This window comes from Rhipicephalus microplus, chromosome 2, assembly GCF_043290135.1.
Source record: "Rhipicephalus microplus isolate Deutch F79 chromosome 2, USDA_Rmic, whole genome shotgun sequence".
Taxonomy (NCBI): Eukaryota; Metazoa; Arthropoda; class Arachnida; order Ixodida; family Ixodidae; genus Rhipicephalus; species Rhipicephalus microplus.
In genome coordinates, this window is record NC_134701.1 from 137,261,939 (window position 1) to 137,283,682 (window position 21,744).

The 21,744-nt window shown below is 44.5% G+C and overlaps 1 protein-coding gene across 1 annotated transcript in view; it reads left to right on the top strand.

Moving 5' to 3' along the window:
- LOC119169739 (MAM and LDL-receptor class A domain-containing protein 1) overlaps positions 1–21,744 on the top strand; it is a 242,581-nt gene that overhangs the window by 14,692 nt on the left and 206,145 nt on the right. Inside the window, exons 4-9 of the mRNA XM_075886844.1 lie at positions 6,589–6,676; positions 8,864–9,007; positions 13,303–13,464; positions 16,583–16,680; positions 17,307–17,400; positions 19,384–19,539. Of these exons, the coding sequence (XP_075742959.1) occupies positions 6,589–6,676; positions 8,864–9,007; positions 13,303–13,464; positions 16,583–16,680; positions 17,307–17,400; positions 19,384–19,539 (742 nt within the window). The remainder of the gene's footprint in view (positions 1–6,588; positions 6,677–8,863; positions 9,008–13,302; positions 13,465–16,582; positions 16,681–17,306; positions 17,401–19,383; positions 19,540–21,744) is intronic.

The window sequence follows — 21,744 nt, forward strand, 5'->3', positions numbered from 1 at the left end:
TTGTACACGATGCGTAAAGCCTTTTCCCGTTGAACGTGGAGCTTTTTAAGGCTGTGTGCGTGCCAGTTCCCCATACAAGTAGACAATAACTCACTTGAGATGTAAACAAACATTTCAAGAGCAACAACTTGATATCGGTTGGAAGAACGTAGTTTTTGCGGTATAAAAAAACACAATAAAACTCGAGGCAGCTAAGCACACGTGACTGATTTGTGTATACCATAACAGTGTTTCTAAAAAACCAAACACGAAAAGTTTTAAATGCAGGTACAATTTCTATATTTTTGGAACAATAAGTCAAAGACTCACAAGATGATACACTTTTGCCCTTATATAAAATAATTGCCTCTGTCTTGGCCGCTTTAGGTTCTAGCGCATTTAATTTCTTCCAGACTTCTAGGGCGTATAGCATTTCATAAGCCCTTCTGATCAATTCGTCAGGATTCATATATCAGTGATGGAATCTATCAGCGTTATCACCAGACCCGGGTGCAACCGTGAATTCTCGAGTAAACATCAATAGCACCATGCTTCGCCTAGTTTTAGTAGAAAAATCTGTACAACCAGTAAAGTGAAGCTTCCCAGATGCTGTGGCGCAGTCTGCACCTAGCGGTGCTGGCATTTTTTTTTATGGCTGAAACCCCATAACATAAATATAAAGAGTAACGATCGATTAGGATGTTGGGTTTAACGTCCCGAAACCACAATATGATTATGAGAGATGCCGTAGTGGGGGGCTCCGGAAATTTCGAATACCTGGGGTTCAAATCTGAGTACAAGGCATACAGCACTTTCGCCTCCATTAAAAACGCAATAGCCGCAGCCGGTATTTGATCTCCCGATCTACGGGTCAGCAGCCGAGTATCTTAGCCGCTAGACCAGCTTGGTGCGGCTAAACATGTTAAGGATAAACATAAATAAAGCAACTTCGTCAACAGTGCTGAACATATATGCGCACTAAAAATGAGGTTGCTTCAGTATAATTGTAATGAAAAATTTCTAACACATGGCAGTTCTCGTTAGGAAGGAATTTAACAAGGAAGGTGAAGCTCTTCTGAATAAAGATTTCAGCGTCTAATCGCCATTTGTGTCCCGCTGAATTCAAGTATCTTTGTGAGGAGGAGGAGGAAAAAACCTTTATTGATGCTGGCTGTGCCAGATAGCCCTTATCCCCACCGGGCTGGTTGACATCCCTAGTCCGGGACGTCATTAGTCGAGGCCGCCACCCGAGCCCGCTGGACTAGAATTCGCTGTTCCTCTAGTGTGGAGCTATTGAGTAGGGTCGTCTCCCAGTCCTCTTTGGTGGGGTTGGGAAAGGGGGTTATATTTGGGTTCATTTGGCAGGCCCAGACCATATGGTAAGTGTTGGCCACTTCCCCACAGTACTGGCACTGCCCACTTATTTTTGGGTCGTAATATTTGACTATGGCTAGACAGAGCAGCGTAATTGTCTGTAGGTGCCGCAGGATGCGCTCCTCCGTTTTCGAGAGTCCCTTCGCTGGTGCGGGATACAAGCGGCGTTGCTCAATGTAGTATTCTTTGATTTCTCGAAACCGTGTTAAAGGTATGGGACGTTCAGGTCTATCAGGGGAACGGGGAGTTTCCCGGGAAGTAAGCACGTGGGCCGCTGCATGTGCAGCCTCGTTACCCTGTAGACCCTGATGTCCCGAAGTCCATATAAGACGTTTTGGAGGAGGATCGCGGTTCCTGATGCTGAATTTTAAAAGTCTATTAGCCAATGGAGAGATTTCTCCTGCAAGATAGCTCTCGCAGGCTCTTCGAGAGTCTGTAACTATTTGTTTTGAGTTTGGATGGGATACTGCCAGTGCAATGGCCACCTCCTCCGCCTTACTTGAACTTGTGGCTTTGAAAGTTAGGCCGTCCACCTGCGTTCCTCTTTGTAAGAGATCTCATACTTGAACACAAATATTATTTTGCTCGCAAAAGCAGCGGAGTCACCAACCAGGCACCTTGACATTCTGAACGAGCGTGCTGACGTCATTTTCGGTGTCACTGTTGAAACGTGGCATCCGCGGGTAGCTTCCGCAGCGAAGCGGAGCCATAGCTGATAACGGTGGTCATAGTTGAATATGACCGAGCCAGTAACAGTTCATGCGGCTGTCAGTTGTTTGCCGTGAATTCGGATAATGTGATCCAGCACAGAACAATCAATGCATGTTTTACGTGAGCTTCCGGTAAGAAAAATATCAAACAGCGCTCTCATAGTCAGGTAAGATGAGTTAGAAGTGGAAACATACCATCAGAATGCAGTGTGGCATCGCCCATGGAACAGAAGGTGACGTAGTTTCGGTTCGTTCATTTCCGTTCCTCATGAAAGTCGACCCTTTTACGCGACGCGTGGCGTTGAAACATTTTGGCCGAGATGATGCTGAACGCTGAACGTATACGTTGGGCTGGAAATTGTAAAACCTGGTGAGGGGCTTTTTAAGGAACAAACTCCTAAAATAGCTACGCTATACGGGCCTGCCTCACCTGGCTGTAACACCGCGTTCTTCATGCAGGCTATTCCCGAGAAAAATTACACCATTTCCTACTAAAGCGAATTATGAGGTGATACGAAGGAGTGCGGGAGGTGCGCACCGCGTTTGCATCGGTTTCGACTAGGTTTTTTTGTTAACGTTTTGCTTATTATTGCGTATTTAGTGTTGTGGTCTGCGTTGTGTTTATGTTCTTATGTTGTTAACATGACACCCAGTCAAACCGATGCTAAGGTGGTGTACAGCTTCCGTAGTGGCGCCGCCGCGGTAGTCTAGTGGCTAAGGTACTCGGCTGCTGACCCGCAGGGCGCGGGTTCAAATCCCGGCTGTGGCGGCTGCATTTCCGATGGAGGCGGAAATATTGTAGGCCCGTGTGCTCAGATTTGGGTGCACGCTAAAGAACTCCAGGTGGTCTAAATTTCCGGAGCCCTCCACTACGGCGTCTCTCATAATCATATAGTGGTTTTGGGACGTGAAACCCCACATATCAATCAATCAATCTATCAATCAATCAATCAATCAAAGCTTCCGTCGTGCTGATTCGCATTGTCTCCTTTAGCGATAGATCAACTAATTTTATTCGAACTTGCATCATCGAAGCTCAAGCGTTGAAGTTGTCCAGCGAGGCGTTCTGCGCGGCCGATGGATTCGTTTTGTCTGTTCGTACGCGACGCGTAGGCTCGACGCTGACGCTTGGCTTCGACGTCGGCGTTGCGCATGGTGGGGTTTCCTTGCCGACGCTGGCTTTACGATTGGGTTCATTTTGGGCAAGTGGAGCTCGCGTTTTATTCGTAGCGGTTTCCCGCCGACGCTGCCGTGTGGCGTATGGAACGAAGGCAGCCCTCACGCCACCCCGCTCCACCCTATCTCCTCGCGCCACTCATTCGACAACAGGGAAGGATCGTCCCATCTCCTCGTGCTCACGCAATAGGGAGGGTAGTTAGCGCATGCGAGGTAAGAGTGGTCACGCTGCAGGCACATTGGATTGAACTCCGCCATAAGTTGCTTCGCATGTAAAAATCGTAGCTGCAGGGCTATACACTAGAACAACTTTCTGTGGTAATGAAGGGAAAGACATAGAGTTTTCTAAGTATACACTAGAGAACTCTGGTGCTAGTGTCTATGGGAGCTACAACGCACGGCGCTTCTGCGAGCATTGGAATGATGGGTAGTACTCGGATTTGTCTAATTTTCGTACTTCTGGCTCCGCATGTGACTGTGTGGCTTGGAGCTGTTTTCCTGTTCAGCGGTAACGCTTCACCATTTAATTCTTTTAGGCTTACCGTTTCAAATCGGGCCACAAAGTTCAAAAGTGTGAATTCTTTTTTTTTTCGAGCAAAAACCGAAACGACCAATAAATATACGAAGCTGCAAGTGTGATTCACCGCCAGCAGTACGAAGACTAGACACTTCCGAGTAGTACCCATCGTTCCCATGGTCACTGAACGATCGCAGCTCCAGAGTTTCTCTAGTTAATTTTAGGAAACTCTATCCTACCTCTATAAAACTGGGGTGGAATCCTTCAGGACCCCAAGAAAAATTTTCATCCATCCATCCATCTATGGGGAAGATACGGGGGTGGAGCTACTGCTCTTTTTCTCTTCCGCGAAGTAGTCCGGTTTGGCTCGCGTTTCAAATGACGGCCGTGTTCAGGTAACTCCACTGCACAAAACTTGTTACAAATGCTTGCACAACTATTTGTGAGGGAAGTTTGACACAAGCTCCTTCGGTGAGTAATTGGAATAGCTGCACCAACCACGGATGCTACGCTGTCACATTGGTGCACAAGTGAATCGAGGGTGTTGCTTCCTAAAATGCGCCTGTCACATACCTAAGTGATGGTGCTACGAGCCATTTCAAGAACAGATACTAGCTCCTCACATTTGAAATGGCAAAATACACCTCAGTTCAATGGCTGTTTTCACAGCGGGGCGCGGCAAAAATGCTTACGATGGAATTGGGGGCGTCGTGAAGCATCACGCAACCTTACTAAACCATTTATGCTCCGCCACATTGTTAATAAATGCGCGGAATACATTGTAGATGTCCTCAACACAAAACTACTGAATGGGACGTTGATTCACCTTCCAAGTGCTGACTTGAAAGCCTTCATGGATATGAAAACACAGAAGTTGCAATCCATCCATCCCGCGCATAGCATTCAGTCGTGGCCCATACGGCAGCAGACGCGCGTCAGCCAAGAGCACCACGCACTGCTTGTTGCAAGAACAGCCGGATCCCCCCAAAATAAAATCCCGTAATATACGCTGCTTTTCAACCACACACATCATCAAAAGGTGCGCATGAAGCAGGAATACACAAGAGTAGTGCTTCTCTAGCTCCAAATCATCCTACATAACGGAAAACATTCAAGGAAATTAGAAAAAAATGGTACTATTTTGAGTGAATTCCCTGTCTCATTCACAGAAACAAGAAGCAATGTTCGGAAGAATGACAGTGCTATCTTCGAAACAAGTAAATGTCGCAACCCATACAACTGCTATTAAGGGTAAAAACGGTCATGAACTCTTGTGGGGGGTACCAGCATTACCGCCTATATCGACGACGGTCACCTAGGGTGCTTCGAATACCTAGCGCGAGGTACCCTTCTAGTGCGAGGTATCTTCACACACAGCTGCTTCAGTGACGTCCCTCACTGTCTAACTTCTCTGACTCTGACTTGTGATTCTGACTCTCTGTGTACGCTGGAGTAAATAAAGAGTCCCTTCAGAGAGCACGCTTCGACTACACTTCTGAAAATACTGCAATCAGTATTTACGCCATGATTGAAACATTTACTCGTATGCACACGCATACGTACAAAGTTTCACTTTTAGGTGATTCTTGCGGTTCCTCTGTCGAGCTCTTCTCCTTTGTACACAACGAAAACTTCGCGACCCTAAAAATATTGATAATTACAACTATTGCTGTCTGCTCGCTATATGTTGCCGTTACGCTGTATGGCGTGATTTTTGCCAGTTTTCGTGTTTTCTAACTCCGTTTTCATAAAGATGCGACATGTTTTTATAGATTAGGTTAGAATACTTGCTTGGGTTCAATTTGGGAGAGTCTGTAGAAAATCGAAGATTGGTTTTTCAATGGTCTTCAAAACGTTGAACTTTGAGAAACGAGTCCTCAATCAAATGTTTCTGTTTAACTTAGAAGCGTGGTGGTTTGGGCTTGTTGGTATGACAAGACGATAGTTATAGCGCGAGAACAGAATGCCTTCTTGTCTTTTGTCATCTTTCTGCTCTCGTGCTATAACTATCGTATGTGGTCGGCAAACATGCACCGGCGTTCTTATCTGAGCCACAAATCATTTGCCCTGTACTTTTTTGGCTGAAGTGTATGTTGGTTTCAAGGGTTTTTATCAGTAAAATTAGCTTTTCAATGACTAGCTTTCTGTTGTGAGTTTTAGAATTGGCGCCAAAAACTTGCGTGAAAGTGTGCATCGATACCACCGGCATAATATGGCCTCAAAGCTATATATTTCCCCAGAGGAATGAAAATGCTTCTTATCCTTCTAATTTCATATTTAGCGAAGCCCACTTTTATAACATCTTTATTGCCAAGCTCACATATTGGTAGCAGAAAAATTTCCATAGCAAATATAGCTGCCCTGAGCATACATCTTTGGTCAACCGGTCTGCTGAACGAACTGAAATCTTTCTCGGTGTTTCGTATCTTCGGCCATAATGTTGCCTACATTAGTCCTAGTCCTGTATCATAGAAGCAAAGTAATTACGAATGCAATATTCTCACGCAGAACGCGTGTTAAAATATTGATGGAATGGAATGAAAAAAAATTATTAGAATATTAATCTCACTGGATCATACCACCGTGCTTTTTAATTGTGTTTAGTGGTAGGTTTTCATTGTTTTGTTCTTTCTTTCTTTTTTATCAATAACAAGAACTTATTATATATAATGTAGATCAATCTTGCTGCCTTCCCTGACAGTTGTTTTTTATACAAACGTATACAAGCACAATAGAGACTTTAAAGCAAGTAAGAGGCAAGGTGTGCGTTTTGAAATGTGGGAAGATGAAGATCACGTAACTATGTCTTCTTATTCTTCTCAATGAATACAGATAGATATACGCTACTACACGCTGAAGTCCACTCAGAAAGGAGTTTTCGCCGTTGACGATTTGAGCTTGGACAACAAAGCGTGCACCGGTAAGTAGACGTTTACAGTGAGCAATGCGAAGGGTGAATGAAATAGCTATGTTAGATTTACAACAACCCATTTCTTTACGTGAACGTGTGGGCATTGACCATCGATTCTGTGAGCTACCGTGGCGAGCGTCCTGATGTCCGGTTCCCGGAACGGCCTGGCCGACAACAGCTGCACAAGACTGTTTATCGCAGGCATGCATGTATTCTTGTTGAACTTGCCACTGCACTTTGTTAAAAGCCGCTTATCGACTGGGCTGTCGAAGCTCATCAGTTAAGGTTAAAAAAACGATTTGTGGCTGCACTTGTGTTCACAGATATATTTAAAATGACTTATACGGCGCCTCTAGCCTTAGGAACAAGCCTACTAAAAATTCGTGGCGTTCCCAGCATATGCACTGCATCTCAATAGCCAGAAAGCCTCACTTTTCGTCTACAAAGACGTTGCCTCGTGCCAAAAGGCTACCGTTAGAAGCTTCATTGCTCTGAGCGAATTATCGGGCTTTTTCAGCGTCATTCACAGTCCGGCGACCTAAATAGATTGCCAATGCATGATAATGATATCGGAAAGTTAGATTGCGCCAAGCGGAACAAAAGATAACAGGTGCCCAGGCACTGAACGGGCATGCGCGATCGCGCCTGACCCATCGTCTACGCATGCGCAGCCTGCTGAAGACGTTTTGAGAAGTGACCATTTTGGCAAAAACAGCTTGCCCCAAAGTAGTTTCCTTACCTGCATTGCTTCTTTCGAACATTACTTGGGATTCAAGAAGCTTCCGTCTTGTTGTTCCAGTGACCATGCAGCGGTGAAGCAAGTGAAAACAGGACAAACCGTGTCATTTTTAAAGAATCGCTGAAGTGAAAAAAATTGTGGTCATTAGACTTTGTCTTTAAAGGACCACTCACCACCCAGCCTTCAAAGAAGAGGGGATGTTTTTCTCCTTTCTTTCGTCCTCGAGATACAACCTCCTCACCCCCTAGTTCTTAGAAGCACGTGAACAATGTCAGTTCTAAACGCTGGAGACTATCACGATTGCGCACTTCTCGGCAACGCACTGTCATCGCCGCTTGCGAAGTTGAAAACACACAAAATCGAGTGTGATGGGTCGATCGCGCATTGTATTCATGCGATACAAGGAAGAATGGACGGCGGCTGCACGGCAAAGCAGTGCAGCCGACAAATCACACCTGATTTTTCGCGTATGTAATCCAATCGCAAACGTGTTCGCTATACACGTCACGGGAACAATTATCGGCGTTATCGAAACAGTTACCCAATGAGTGTTTTCAAAAGGCTCCAAAAGGCTGCTCTTCTAGTTTTTGCTGTGGCTGCGCTGTGCCTTCCGCAGAGGCCTGGCATTTTGTTTTTTTTTAGATCCCGGTAAGCGTCTCTTCAAGAGGTGAATTTTCTAGCAGTATCTTGTTGCTAGTGCGTACTTAGTTCGAAATGGCTCGTGTGGGTGAAGCTTTTGCATACGACTGCAATCTGTGCAAATCGTAGCATGCTTCAAACCACGGGCAACTGTCCTCGTGAAATCTTTTAGAACATTCTATGTGCTCAATACGTCTCCTCAAAGGCAAAGGTCCTGTAACGTGAATGTCTTTAGTAGTGGGTGGCCCGCTTTCTATTATGAATTCATGATAAACGTATGTTCTGACACCCGATCGTAACGTAAGTACGCTTGTACAATTAATTATTATTGCGATATTACATGTTGCATTGTATACAGTACGCATCTGTTTGTGACGCATGCAAGCTACATCCACTGCATTTCCAAGCAGAAGAAATTGTTTTCACTTTATTTGCAAGCAGACGCGTGACTTCATGGTAGAATACCTTATTGATACCTAAACAGTCCGAATTTTATGTTTATTTATATTCTGGATTTTTTATTATTTATTTAATTGGCCGCTATGTCGATTTTTCTGTCACACACAAGTTGATAATTTTTTGATCTCAACCAGCGACGCCGTTGCCGACACCAACGGTGACACCAAAACTTCTGTGAAACGAGCTCTTTAACGCTATCGGACTTTCAATAGGTGTACCTATTGTTTGAACTAGGTGGCATTCATGAAATGCACGAAAAGGTCTTCAGTGTCATTAGCTCGCACCACTAATTTACCAATTTGTTATGTAAATAATTTCTATTTCTTCCAACTATATTTAAAAAACAACTTTCGTTTCAGAGGTAAAAGATGGTTCCTGCGACTTCGACTGGGGTGAAACCTGCGGCTACGACCTGGGAAACGAGCGCTACGGCAAATGGCAGCTTGAGAATCGAGAGCGAATTTCGTTTAGAGGTCCTGATTACACCACCGCCACACAGTTTGGTAAGTTAAAGAAGAAAGTGGAAATTTATTGTCTTGTTTTTTTCTTTGTTAAACAGAATATTATAGAGAACTAACCGATATAATTGGGAATGAAAGTATAACCGATGTTATTCGTAATAATATTAGTGTAAACCTGAAGAAAAAAAAAAGAGGAAAAATAACTAGCCGCTGGCAGGGAGCGAACCAGCGACCATCGAATAACGCGTTCTAGTCAATGGTGAATTTAAGTGACTGTTCATATCATAAAAATCTCATCGTGCATGTCATGTACGTTGTCACACACATGACGTCGACATCATACTCCAGCGGCCGTTTAATAACTTGATAGATATCAATCGCACGGCCTGTGAAGAGGGCATAACGAATATAAACAGTATACTGACAATAACACAATCGTCATGTCAAACATCCTATAGCATAAATGACCCCATCATTATGCTGCTGAATTCTTTTTCTTAGCTTGATGTGTAGCAAAACTGCTCAGCTCACGGTTAGATTTGTGATGGCGTGTCTGGCTTTACGTAGCGTTGGCTGAATTGGGTAGGGCACTGTTTTCATGCGTCTTTTGGGGCCACGCTTTGGTTGAGTCAATCCGAATCAGATTCAATCCGTGAAATGGAGTGGAGCTTGAACAGGTCATGCTCATTATTCCAACTGGCTAGACAACTTACTCGAAATTAAATTTCTCAGCATTACTTGTTGGGGATTGCCTCAGCCTGGGCTCTTACGAATTATTTTAGGGTAGCCGTGCTCAGCGATTGAACTTGATAGGCATTTTCAACTAAAAATTGATTTGCTCAGGGTTAGCTTGATCAGGACTAGTTTATTAGAGATTACGTTGATTCAATTTAAACTGCGTTAAGGTAATTCAGTGGGGTCCAACCTCATGTTTAGGTCACATTGACCCAGGGTTAGTGTTAGCACACATAGTTCACACTAATACAGCCAAATTCCTCTTAATTGGTGTCCGTCCGTGTCAACTAATACGTACTAGTGTTGACTGGCTCATCCAATACTTATCAAGCCGGGCTATATTGGCCCAAATATGTTTTGCTAAGCTTAACTCTGCTTAACCTGCAATAATTTGTATAACTAAGTATCGATGGGTATTGATTGCCACCGATTTGTGAAATGTATTCATTTGCTTGACAAAGTTTAATTACCCTGAATTATAATTACGTTGTCTTAACTCGGCTAATCTACACTTATTTGGCTTAAGTAGGCGTAGTCAAGCTGAGCCGAGTTTCTGTTCACTGTGCCTGTTCTAACAAAATTCTTAACTTCACTGCGATAGCAGGTTCACCCAATGATTACGCTGTACAGCTGTAGTGAGTCAAGTATTTAGTGAGTGTGTAAACTTATTGAGCGGTATGTTTATGGGCAGTTATAAAAAATGCAAGGTGAGTTGCTACGACTTGTCAGCAGCTAAGATGGCATATTTTGGTACTGTCAGTCGCATCCCATTGTGGAGTTTCACATGAGCCTCCCTTTTTTCTTTTCTTTTTTTTTAGTCGTTAATAGAAAGCGAAACGTCTGTACGCGTTTCGTGTGTGAAGATGTGCATAGTGGCACACAAAAAGCTTGTCTAATAAAATTTTTCTGTGGTCGCTGTCAAGTGGGATGTGAAACGTGCGTTGACGTTTCGCATGTAAATCATTAACACAGCGGCACACAAAAGAACTGCTTTGATAACTTTGTTCAGTGCTAGCTGTTAAGTGGTATGTGAAACATCCAGTGCGTTTCACATGTGTGCCAATACAGAGCGGCACACTAAATAACTGGTCTAATAACGTTTTTCTCTGCTCGCTGCTAGATAAGATGCGAGATATCCGCTAGCGTTTCCGCAACACAAATGGAATTGTCTAATTACTTTTTCTTTGATCGCAGTTATGTGGGATGTGAAACATATCCGGTGACGTTTCACATGTGAACCACTACACAGCGACACACAAATGAACTTTTCTAATAATTTTTTTCTGCTCATTCTTGAATGGGATGTGAAACATCCGCTGGAGTTTCACACGTGAACCATTACGCAGTGGCGCACAAATGAACTGGCCTAATAACTTTTTTCTGTGTTCGATAGTTCGAAGACTTAAACGTTCGGTAGATGACACGATTCGACTCTTATATGCCGCATAACGAACAGACGCAGCGGTATGCGGGAAAGCTGTGCAATCCGCCTCGTACAGGCGTACGCAATCTGTCGCATAACGTTCGTCGCCCCTCATCTAAAATGAATGACGTTCGAACGGAACAAGGTTAATTGCATGATTCTCAAGGCCTTCAAGAGGGCGGTTGACATACCTGTCAACACGAGCACCGACATGTTCTTCGAGCTGGGCATCAACAACACCCTGGACGAACTGATCGAGGCGCACAACACATCACAATATGAGCGATTGTCCAAGTCTAAGACGGGCATTCATTGATTGATAGGTGGGGTTTAACGTCCCAAAACCACCATATGATTATAAGAGACGCCGTAGTGTAGGGCTCCGGAAATTTCGACCACCTGGGGTTCTTTAACGGACACCCAAATTTGAGCACACGGACCTACATCATCCAATACGGGCAGGTGCATCCACTAATCTCTAGACATAACCTAGCGCATGCATTGTGGGCAGAAGATGATGGTTCCTATAACGGTCCGCGGCCGTCTTATCGTCCCACCGCTCCCCAGGAACATGCAAACGACACACCGCATCGGGCGCCGCAACAAAAGAGCGAGTGACTTCCAATGAATGTATGACGACAGTGACACAGCGGTGTACGTTGACACCGCGCGATACCCAGAGGGAAGGCGTGCTCACGTTATCGCCGTTGCGAATAGCACAGGAAAATGCCTCGTGAACGCCACGGTGCGTACGGAACATACAGAGGCGGCCGAAGAGGACGCGATCGCTCTTGCACTGGTCGCAGCACCGGAGGCTGCGGTCGTGATCAGCAACTCGCAGGCTGCCGTCCGTGGCTTCGCGGGTGGTCGCATCTCGTGTCTGGCGGCCCGGATACTACCATCGAGTCATGGCGACAAAGACGGCGGCGAGCTTCGAGGAGCGATGGCCTCGGCGTCGTCGTCCTCGTACCTTAAAACTGAAAATGCGAAGGTCTTCCTTCTGTGGACCCCGGCTCACACCAGCGTCCCACTCGCAGGTAACCAGGCGGCCCACACCGCCGCTGCAGATCTCACTCACCGAGCCGCGGCCGATTCGGTGGCCGCCTTCACCTATAAGAACGGGGAGATGGCACTATCTACACAACAACAACAACTAGAATGATTGTGGGGTGATCGCCTGACCACATTCAACAACATTACACAATGTTACAGACTGAACAGACGCAAATAGCCAGCACCACACGACAAATTGGACAAAAACAGGCCGTAACTCTGAGGTTATTACTGACAAATACGTACCCTAGCCTGTTTTATTCTCACCTATACCCGACGGATGCTTGTAAAGCGTGCGGGGAAAGGGCCACACTGTGGCACATGCTTCGGAAGTGTGCTGGAAAAGTTAAAAGTCACTGCCGCTGATCCCTTCGCGACGCATGTTAGACAGGGACGAACTCCGAGGCCAATTGCTGCTGCCACAGCGCGCGAGGGTAGAGGTCGGCCTCCGCCGCGGCTGTGGTCACTGTTGCCGATAGGCGGCGTCCGCTGTGCTGGGAGGCGGCTCTCACCAGCGACAAGCTGCTTGACCAGCTTTGGGCCGCCCAGCAAGCTGGAGATGCCGCCCGGGTCCAAGGACTTCGAGCGGTCAATTGAGTCACCGCACTATCATAATCGACGGAGAGTGGAAAGGGACAGGGGTTAATCCACTCTTCCCCCACTTCGCCCGGTAAAACTGCCAGACTTTAAATAAAGTTCATTCATTCATTCATTCATTCATTTGTTCATTTTGTGTTCGCTGTTATATGGGATATGAAACATCCGTTGGCGTTTTGCATGTGAACCATTACACAGCGGCACGCAAATAAACTGGTCTAATAACATTCTTCTGGACTTGCTGTTATGTGGGAAGTAAAACGTCCGGTGGAGATTCGCATGTCAACCATTACAAAGTTTCACACACACACACACAAGAAAAACTGGTCTGGTAACTTCCGCACGAACGCTTCTGCAGAGCTGTGTCGGTGCTTTCTTCTGCCTTGCACCTGACACTTCAGATTCAATATGTGTTTTGGCGAAGAAACGCCAGCGCAGTGCGTCAGAAGGTGTCTTTACTCTGGAAGTGGCGGCGATGACATCGAGATGCCCTACGCTGAATAATGGTGGGCATCCAACTTCTTCTCAGGTGGCCTGCTGTATTTGGAGTTGAAAGGTAACGAGACAAGTGCTATGCTGACGTCACCAAAGCTTACTGGTCGCCACAAAACCCAGTGCCTCGACTTTCGCTATCGATTACCTCCGAACTCCTTGGACGAGAATTCATATCTCCTTCATGTGTTTGTACAGGGTAAGTTCGAGTACCTTTCTCGCATGAAATCAGAAAAGAAGGGTAAATTCAGTGTGAAGAGAGAAACTTGCTCGAATAAGGGGAGAAAACGCGGCCAAAGCTAGCGCTGGTTTTCATGTTAAGAAATTCATCTTGAATACAGTGCTTATTTAATTTTATTGGATCCCCTTGTGCTCATTTATTGCAAACTGTTGTTTTTTCTGTATTTTTTTTTAAACCTTGTACATACTTTCTGTTTTGTTTTTATTGTGCTTGCCAATTTGTAAACTTATCAAAGGCATACCCCCCTGCTAAAACCCTTTTTGGAGGTCCCAATTAACATGGCGCTGCCCATCCGAAAGGCAACGAAAGCACTTTAGCGTTTCCTAATAGACACTGGCTTGTTTCATCGTTTGTGGTGTGAAACGTGAAACTGTTGCATGTTGGCCCTGTCAGTGACGTTTTTCCTCTCCTCTATAACTTTCCTTGCCCCACACTGTCCTTCCCAAGTTCAGGGTAGCCCACGGGGCTCAACCCTGGTTAACTTCCCCGCCTTTCTTCTTATTCTATCTAGCTTTATCTTTCAGGCTTTAGGTTATGATAACTAAATAAATAAATAACTAAATTTCGCGTCGAGAAATGTTGCTCAAATGTGCAAGCAAACATTCGAACTTGTAAAAGAGTGATGAGGAGGGATATTTTATAATCGTTACTGTGTTTAGTGCACGTATTTAAATGTCGTAATGAGCACTTCAGTACGTTCAACTATGCACAACAAACTTTTCAAAAATTTTAAATCACAAGGAAGAGCTAGAGCGTGCAATTGGCTTCTTGAGGACCTCATTTACAAAAAAAATTGGCCCCTCATCTGCATGTTAGACTGCAAATGTTGTCGAAAGACAATAGTCTCTTGTCTGAATACAGTGAATAGAATAAAGCATCTATATGATGTTTTTCGCGAGGAAATCAGTGAATGGCATTCGGGAGGGCCTGCGTTAGACAGGAGAGCCATCTGTCAGTAATCTCAGAAAATAAAACTTGGAGGCCGTGTTTTGTAGATAGCAAAGTAGGTAGTAGCACCGTATTGTCTTAGCAAAGCGTAAGAAGCTCTCATTTTAATGCATAGCGTCGCATTGTCAGCGCCGCGTAATAAACGCTGCCTTTTTTGCCATTACTTATGTATGCCCTTTCTAGTATAAAGAGACACACGGTATAATATTGCCGTGCTAAGATTGTGCTAAGGCATCGGTAGCATCGACCCAACGAAGGCATAGAATAAATTTCAGTGTTAAGAAAAACCTGACTTATGTAGTGTTGATTTCCCGACGAATGCAAATAATAATTTCAGGATTCCAGCAGGAATCGAACCTAAGCGTTCTGTGTGGCAGTCAAGCATTCTACCACCGAGCTATGCCAGGTCTCGGAATTGCTTTCAAATAGCCGCTAATCTTCGTGAAACGTCAATAGTGGTTGCAGTGCTGTTTACCCACTACAGCCGTCATGTCGAGTTAACGTCAATTGAAGCTAGGTGTCATGCGCTTAAGTTGATTTATGTAGCAGTGTCCAGGGCCATCATCTTGAGGGTAAGCATCCATTTCTTTGTATTTTGATATCTCTACGCTGAATAATTTTGCACTGCGTGGTTCTATCGCTGCGGTTCTTGCAGCACTTATCTCTTATGCCATCAGTGTACGCAGCCAGCCAGAAAAATGTGTAAAACTACGAAATCGTGAAAGTGTTAGAGGGCCTCTTTAACGTGTAGGATTACAACCGTAGGGCCACCGGGGTGACAGAACACGCGCTGTGGTAAGGTGTAGGCGTGTGCCAGGTATATTAGCGTCCAGAAGTGTTGTAGGTTGGCTGATTTGGTCATCTGGGGCCTGACATTGCATTAGTTCAGTGCATATTGGAAGAAAAGATGACACACACGTACAGAAAATAAGTAGCGCCGACCTTTTTCTTAACGTGGGTTGTGTTTACATGTTTTATGTAACAAGCCACTACGAGCTTATTTCGTAGATTAGTGTATAATGCTTCGGGCTTTTGCATAAGTGTACAGGGGTTATGGTCTTAATAAAACACATTGGCATTAGTTTTATTTATTTCTGGTGCTCGTTCACAAGTTGCCTTACCCGCGGTATTTGGGACGGCTACATGTTCTGTCAATCCTCGCTACCTATGTTCTCAAAGAACTGCGTACAGTTGAATGTATTAACAAACTGTAGTTTTTCGGTGAAATTTTTCAATATTGTTTAGGCTGTTGAAATCGCGAATGTGCCAATTTATCCACCTGTAGCGATTATTGTTATCGCAAGGGCATGTGCAATCTCAGGGGGTTTTAGCCGTTGCCATCGCTGTCACCGTGATGCGCCTAAGTCAGTAGGACCGACCCAGGCAACATATGTTCTGCGTGCTAGTAAAACGTGCAGGCAATGGTGATGAGAGTGGCTGAAGCTAAGATAAGAACCGGTCATCAAGTTCTACTAAAGGCACGTGACATATTGTCTCCCCAGGAGCTAGACCTGGCCAAGATGGCTTGTCGAAAAGAGACGAAATGCCCCGCGAATAAACTTGAATCGGTGGCGCTGGGGAAGAGGGGGAGTGCGCTGTCGTCATTCCAGCAGCAACTTCGAACTCTGCTCATAACGACGTGGCCGCAAGCACTGACGCGCTAACTTCGACTGACATCAAGAAATGGCTGCAAAGCCTACAACAATAAAGACAGCAACAAAATCTTCTGCCCTTGGGGCGGCCATATTCGCTTAAGCCTGCCTTATGTATATTTACGCGAGACGAGTACTAAAGGGTGAGCTGCCAGCCTTAATTCACATAACAATTAAATTTGTTGCTATAAATTTGTTTAGCACACAGACGTATACCAGTACACACAGAAAAAAACGCTCACATGCACACACAGACAAAAACACGTGTTTCAGGATGCAGTGCGTTACAGTAACTTCTTTTACGCAATAAAAAGAAACAGACTACATGAGAAAGTACTCAAATGAACGAATCGGAATACACCAGCGAAAACCCTTCTTGGAACTCGAGAACTACGATTGATTATAGTAACTGGTTCATGTTTTATGCCTTTGAAGCAAGCCTGATTGGTCTTGTCCCCCCCCCCCCCTTCGGCTAGGTACGCCGGACGCTCATTGGACGTGGCCCACGAACGAGTTGTCAAGAGGATCTTGGTCTACGAAGCAAATATCCTTCAAACAACAAAATGACTTCAGGGTTAGTGTACTAAAAAAGAGAAGTGTCTCAAAGAGCTGCGTCTACTTATTGTAAATAGGATGTATGAAAGGCAAAAGACAGAATGAACTATACTGCGTTGATATTCCTAATAAGACTTCTTATAGGCGCAGTTTTGCAAACGCTTTTTGTAAAAAGTTTGAAGCGTTGTGCTGGACGCCTTGTACAGCATGGTCTGTTTATAAGAATACCACTTATTAGACATCAACGTTCAATTTTCAAAAGTGATGTGGTTTAATATGCGGAATATTAAGCGTCAAAGAGTAATTATAATTTCGCAGAAATGTTAGTGCATGCGCATGTACGAACCTTCAGCTCAAACCAATGTTTTCGCACTGTAATGCATCAGTTGTTTGCCATAGCGAAGCTGATATGTCGCGGAATTGTGCCTGTCCTCACGCCTATAGCTAAATGAGCGGCTGGTTTTTTTAATTTAACATCCCTGAACATTTGCGTCTCATAGTAACAAATTTTTTGCAGAAACTTGAGGTCAGTAAGTGAGGTTGAACTCTACAAAGAATTTATTCCATGAAATGTAAAAAATATAGTTTGAAAATCTTGAAAGTATGTGTGGATTATCTCTTTTAAAAGAAACTTCTTATATGCAGGTGATAATCCAATGTGCCCTAAGAGGACGCAGTTACTTCAAATCATATTGCGCCATTGATGGCATAGAGCTTCGGGACTGTCAAGGCCAACGTGGTGAGCTGATATTATTTGAATATCATTGGAATGATTGGTACAGTCGGTTTTTCGGTCTGTTACATAACAATGTAGATAATTGATTAGGAATAGCATGGCTGTGAACTGCTCTAATTTAGCAGTTTAAATATAGGACTAAACACTTCAACTTCGTCTATTGCATAAAAGCACAACAAATTCACACAGCATACATTTATATTATTTAGCTTCGATCCCTTGACAAACCAGCATGTTTTGTTATTTTTATGAACGAATATCTTGTGAATCTCCCGCACCAGTTTAAGAAGTTGCTTGAGAACTCCACCTTCGCTACAATGAAATAACGAAAAGTAGAGTGCCATGTGCTAACCTCCACCATCCCATATACTTACAATTTTTGCTTTCCATTGTACGGGTTCTCGTTGCAAAGTATGACATGGAATCCGCATATTCACCATTCGCCACGCTTATTTTACGGGCTCCCAGAGGAATACGACCAAAAGATGCTCCGCACTTGGTACGTGCTGCATCAGTGAAGCAATTCCTGATGCGATATTCAGCTCTGTCCCGAATAGCGTAGCGTATGAAACAAAAGCGGCAGTCGGCCCCGAGCCCCGCCGCAGTGGTCTAGTGGCTAAGGTACTCGGCTGCTGACCTGCAGGTCACGGGATCGAATCCCGGCTGCGGCTGCTGCATTTCCGATGGAGGCGGAAATGTTGTAGGCCCGTGTGCTCAGACTTGGGTGCACGTTAAAGAACCCCAGGTAGTCGAAATTACCGGAGCCCTCAACTACGGCGTCTCTCATAAACATATGGTGGTTTTGGGACGTTAAAGCCCACATCTCAATCTCTCTCGCAGTTGGCCCCGAGGCAAGATTCGCCTGGGTTACATTTAGGCGTGCTGAAAAAAATTAAAAAAGATAGCAGTTATCCTATTACTTCTTACGTATTTTAATTAAACTGCAGTAGTGTTCTTCTAAACCGATCTCACAAACAAACGATCCGAGATTTCGTCCACGAAACTGAACAAATCCAGCCAATGCTTGTAAAAACGTTAAAAAGCGCTAGTCAGCATATGACCTTGCAAGCTGCGGGGCTGCTGTGTCATTCCGTGTCCCCAAAGATGCGCGCCGTAGTGAGGTGGACATAGAAGCCTTGCTTCTTGGTTCGTGACGGTTACTAAATTTCAAGTTTTTTTCTTGTTCAAAACAAAAACTGCTACCATAAAGGCTTCTCAAAGGAATATCATTCCAAATGGGTCCAAGCATGAATATTTACTTGCACCGCATCACCAATGTGCGCGTGTCTGGGCATGACTAATTCCTCACATTTAATATTATTATTTGTGTTTTGTGTAATTGCGCCCTTTCTTCAAAGCTAGTGTGTCATCGACCTCCATACAATTACTAGACGAGTGCTGTCAATCATCCCGCCATGCGATGTAGTTTGTTGGGTTCGAAGAGTGTGTAGATGTCCAGAAAAATAAAATAGAGTGAATAAGGAGGATTCATTCCTTTTCTAGCAACGAACACATACCTATACGGCACGTCATGCAGTATTGAATTTTTCAGAAATTTTAATATATTTTTAAAAAAGCTATGTGTTGCCCACTACGGCCACATTGAAATCACTGCTATATAGAATAAATATTTTTCCACACAGTAATACGAGAGGAAAAAAAGGTAGCACTAAAGCGACGGCTCAGAATATTTCAGGTCCGGATATGAAATGATTGAGTGCAGCGTCCAGAAAGTCTGGCATAGAATATACGATGACCCAGTTTTTGTGCAGTCGTAGAGATCTGCGAAACCTGTAGGATTCGCGGTTAACAAATATCATCAATAGGAAACTAAACCATGTAAAAATATTCAAAAGTGAACCAGAGTCACGCTTTTGGAAGATCTTACATGATTATGTTTTTACTTGTAAGGCGGAGGTTTACAGTATAGACGTGTTTGACAGCATGAACAAAGAAAAAAATGGTGTTCATATTTCCAAATCGCAGCTCAAAATGATACCTTCTGTGACTTCGAGGATGGCTGGTGTTCCTGGAAAAGCCTGCGATTCACTTCCACACGTTTTTCATGGCTGTTGGGTGGTGGAAACACGAAGACTACTATGGCAAGACCGCCCATCGATCACACGTACGGGAACGCAACAGGTGAGTTTGCCAGCCGAAATAAACAGCACGTGACGTCATTCAGAAGGACAGTGCATCAAACTGTGGGCTCACCTTATGTCTCTTTGTCTCTCCTACATGGGCCAACTAGATGGAACTCACACAAATGTACTATATATATATATATATATATATATATATATATATATATATATATATATATATATATATATATATATATATATATATATATATATATATATATATATATATATATAGTGCTTATAATATGAGGCAACGGGCAAGCCGGCAGCCTCTTCTTTATTCGCCTAGCTAGAGCCCCACTGCTTAGGCACAAGCGATGATGATGGGTATTTACATATGAAAAGATGAAGTGTATGAACGATGCTTGCACTAATTTCCCCGCGTGCCAAAGCGGCCAGCCTTGCTGTGACTTAGACTGCGGAAAGACTTGGAACGGAGGGTTTCAGGCGGAAAACGTGTGCTACCCGTGCACCACAGAAGTGACAGTTAGGTGGAAGGTGAATGGCAGGGACGCGTTAGATTTCTCGGGATGTTTGCTCAATGGTTGTGTAAGGTCCAAGGAATCGTGACTGGAACTCCTCAGACAATCCAGAAACACGAGTCCGTAGGAGCACTTTGTCACCAGGGCGGAGAGAGACGTCCTGATGACAGATATCGTACCAGTGCTAGCTATTGTGTTGGCTGGCTTCTGTAACGAGCTGAGAAAGTTGTCGACATTTTTGAAGTCTCCAGACATATTGTTCGGCTGTAGTAGGAGAAATATTGGTAGAAGTGCGTAATAATGAACGTCACCGAACCGCTATAAACAAGGTAGAAAGGTGAGTACCCAGTAGTATACGTAAGACGGCGGAACTGCGCGCAAACGTGACAAATGGTAAGATTTTGTTCCAGTTGTCGTGAGCTGGCCCAATAATCATGGCTATCATCTCAAGTAATGTGCGATGAAATCGCTTCGTAATGCCAACAGTTTGAGGGTCAAACGCTGATAGTTTCTAGTGAACTGTGCTACAACAATTAAACAGTTCGTAAATTACTGAGGACAGAAAAGTCATGCCGCTACAACCTAAAATAAAGAGGGGATCACCATGGCTCAAGATGACGGCTTCGAGAAAGAAGGTGGCCACTTGATATGCAGAATTAGAGCGCAGAAAAGTGGTCTATGCGTACCGCGTGGGATGGTCAACTGCCGTCATGATCCATCGATATCTTGCAAATTTTACGGGAAAAGGTCTCACGAGTTCAACTACAACAATGACATAACGTTCCTCTGAGCACGGCAATGGTTGCAACAAGCCAGCAAGAGGGGATAATGGCCGCTAGCGCCGTTCAAAGAGGGTGCAAGAAGAAACCTATTTTGCGACAAAGGGGGAGAGCCCAGGCCAGAAGAAGCGGCTTCTAATGCGGCTGTATGTTTTGACGAATCACAAGGGGCCAACAAATGAGTCGTCGTCAAAAGTTTCAAGGACCTGCGTACAAAGCGAACGTAGAAGGACAGGAACCCACTGGTGTCCATCATTATTGTAAACATGGTGGACCCCGTCGTTTTTTTTCTTCGTTGCCCGAGTTGTCGGCGGAACATTGAATTATGTGGTGTGGACTTCCTGCAGAGTCATTGAAACATGTGACAGCAGTATGGATCTTGCTTTGTGTAGGATCTAGCTGAGTGTAGCGATTGTGCAACACCGGGTCAGCAACCTCTATTTCCGATAACCTCGATGTACATGTAGCCTCATCGTCATGGAACGAGAATTGAAGATGCTTGCTCTTGCTCGAAGTAGATAGTAGTGGGAGAGGACAAACAGAAAGCATCGACATCTTGACGTTTTTCAGATTTGTAAACGACGTTGAAGGTGTATTATTGAAGCCGGAGCACCCAGCGGCCAACGTGTCTAGACAAATTCTTCAGTGATGACAACCAACATAATGCGTGGTCATCCATAATTACGCTTAAATGGCGATTGGAAAGGTATGGGCGAAGCTTTTGTACGGCCCAAATTACAGCCAGGCATTTCTGTTTTGTGATCGAGTACATTTGTTCCGCATTAATCAGTGCGTGGTTGGCTTAGGCGACAACTCTTTCACGACAACTTGCACGTCGCTGTAGAAGAGTGATGCCGAAGGCATGGGCACTGGCGTCAGTGTGCAGACAAGTAAGGGCATGCTCGTCGAAGTGACAAAGGATAGAGTCAGATGTCAGTGCCG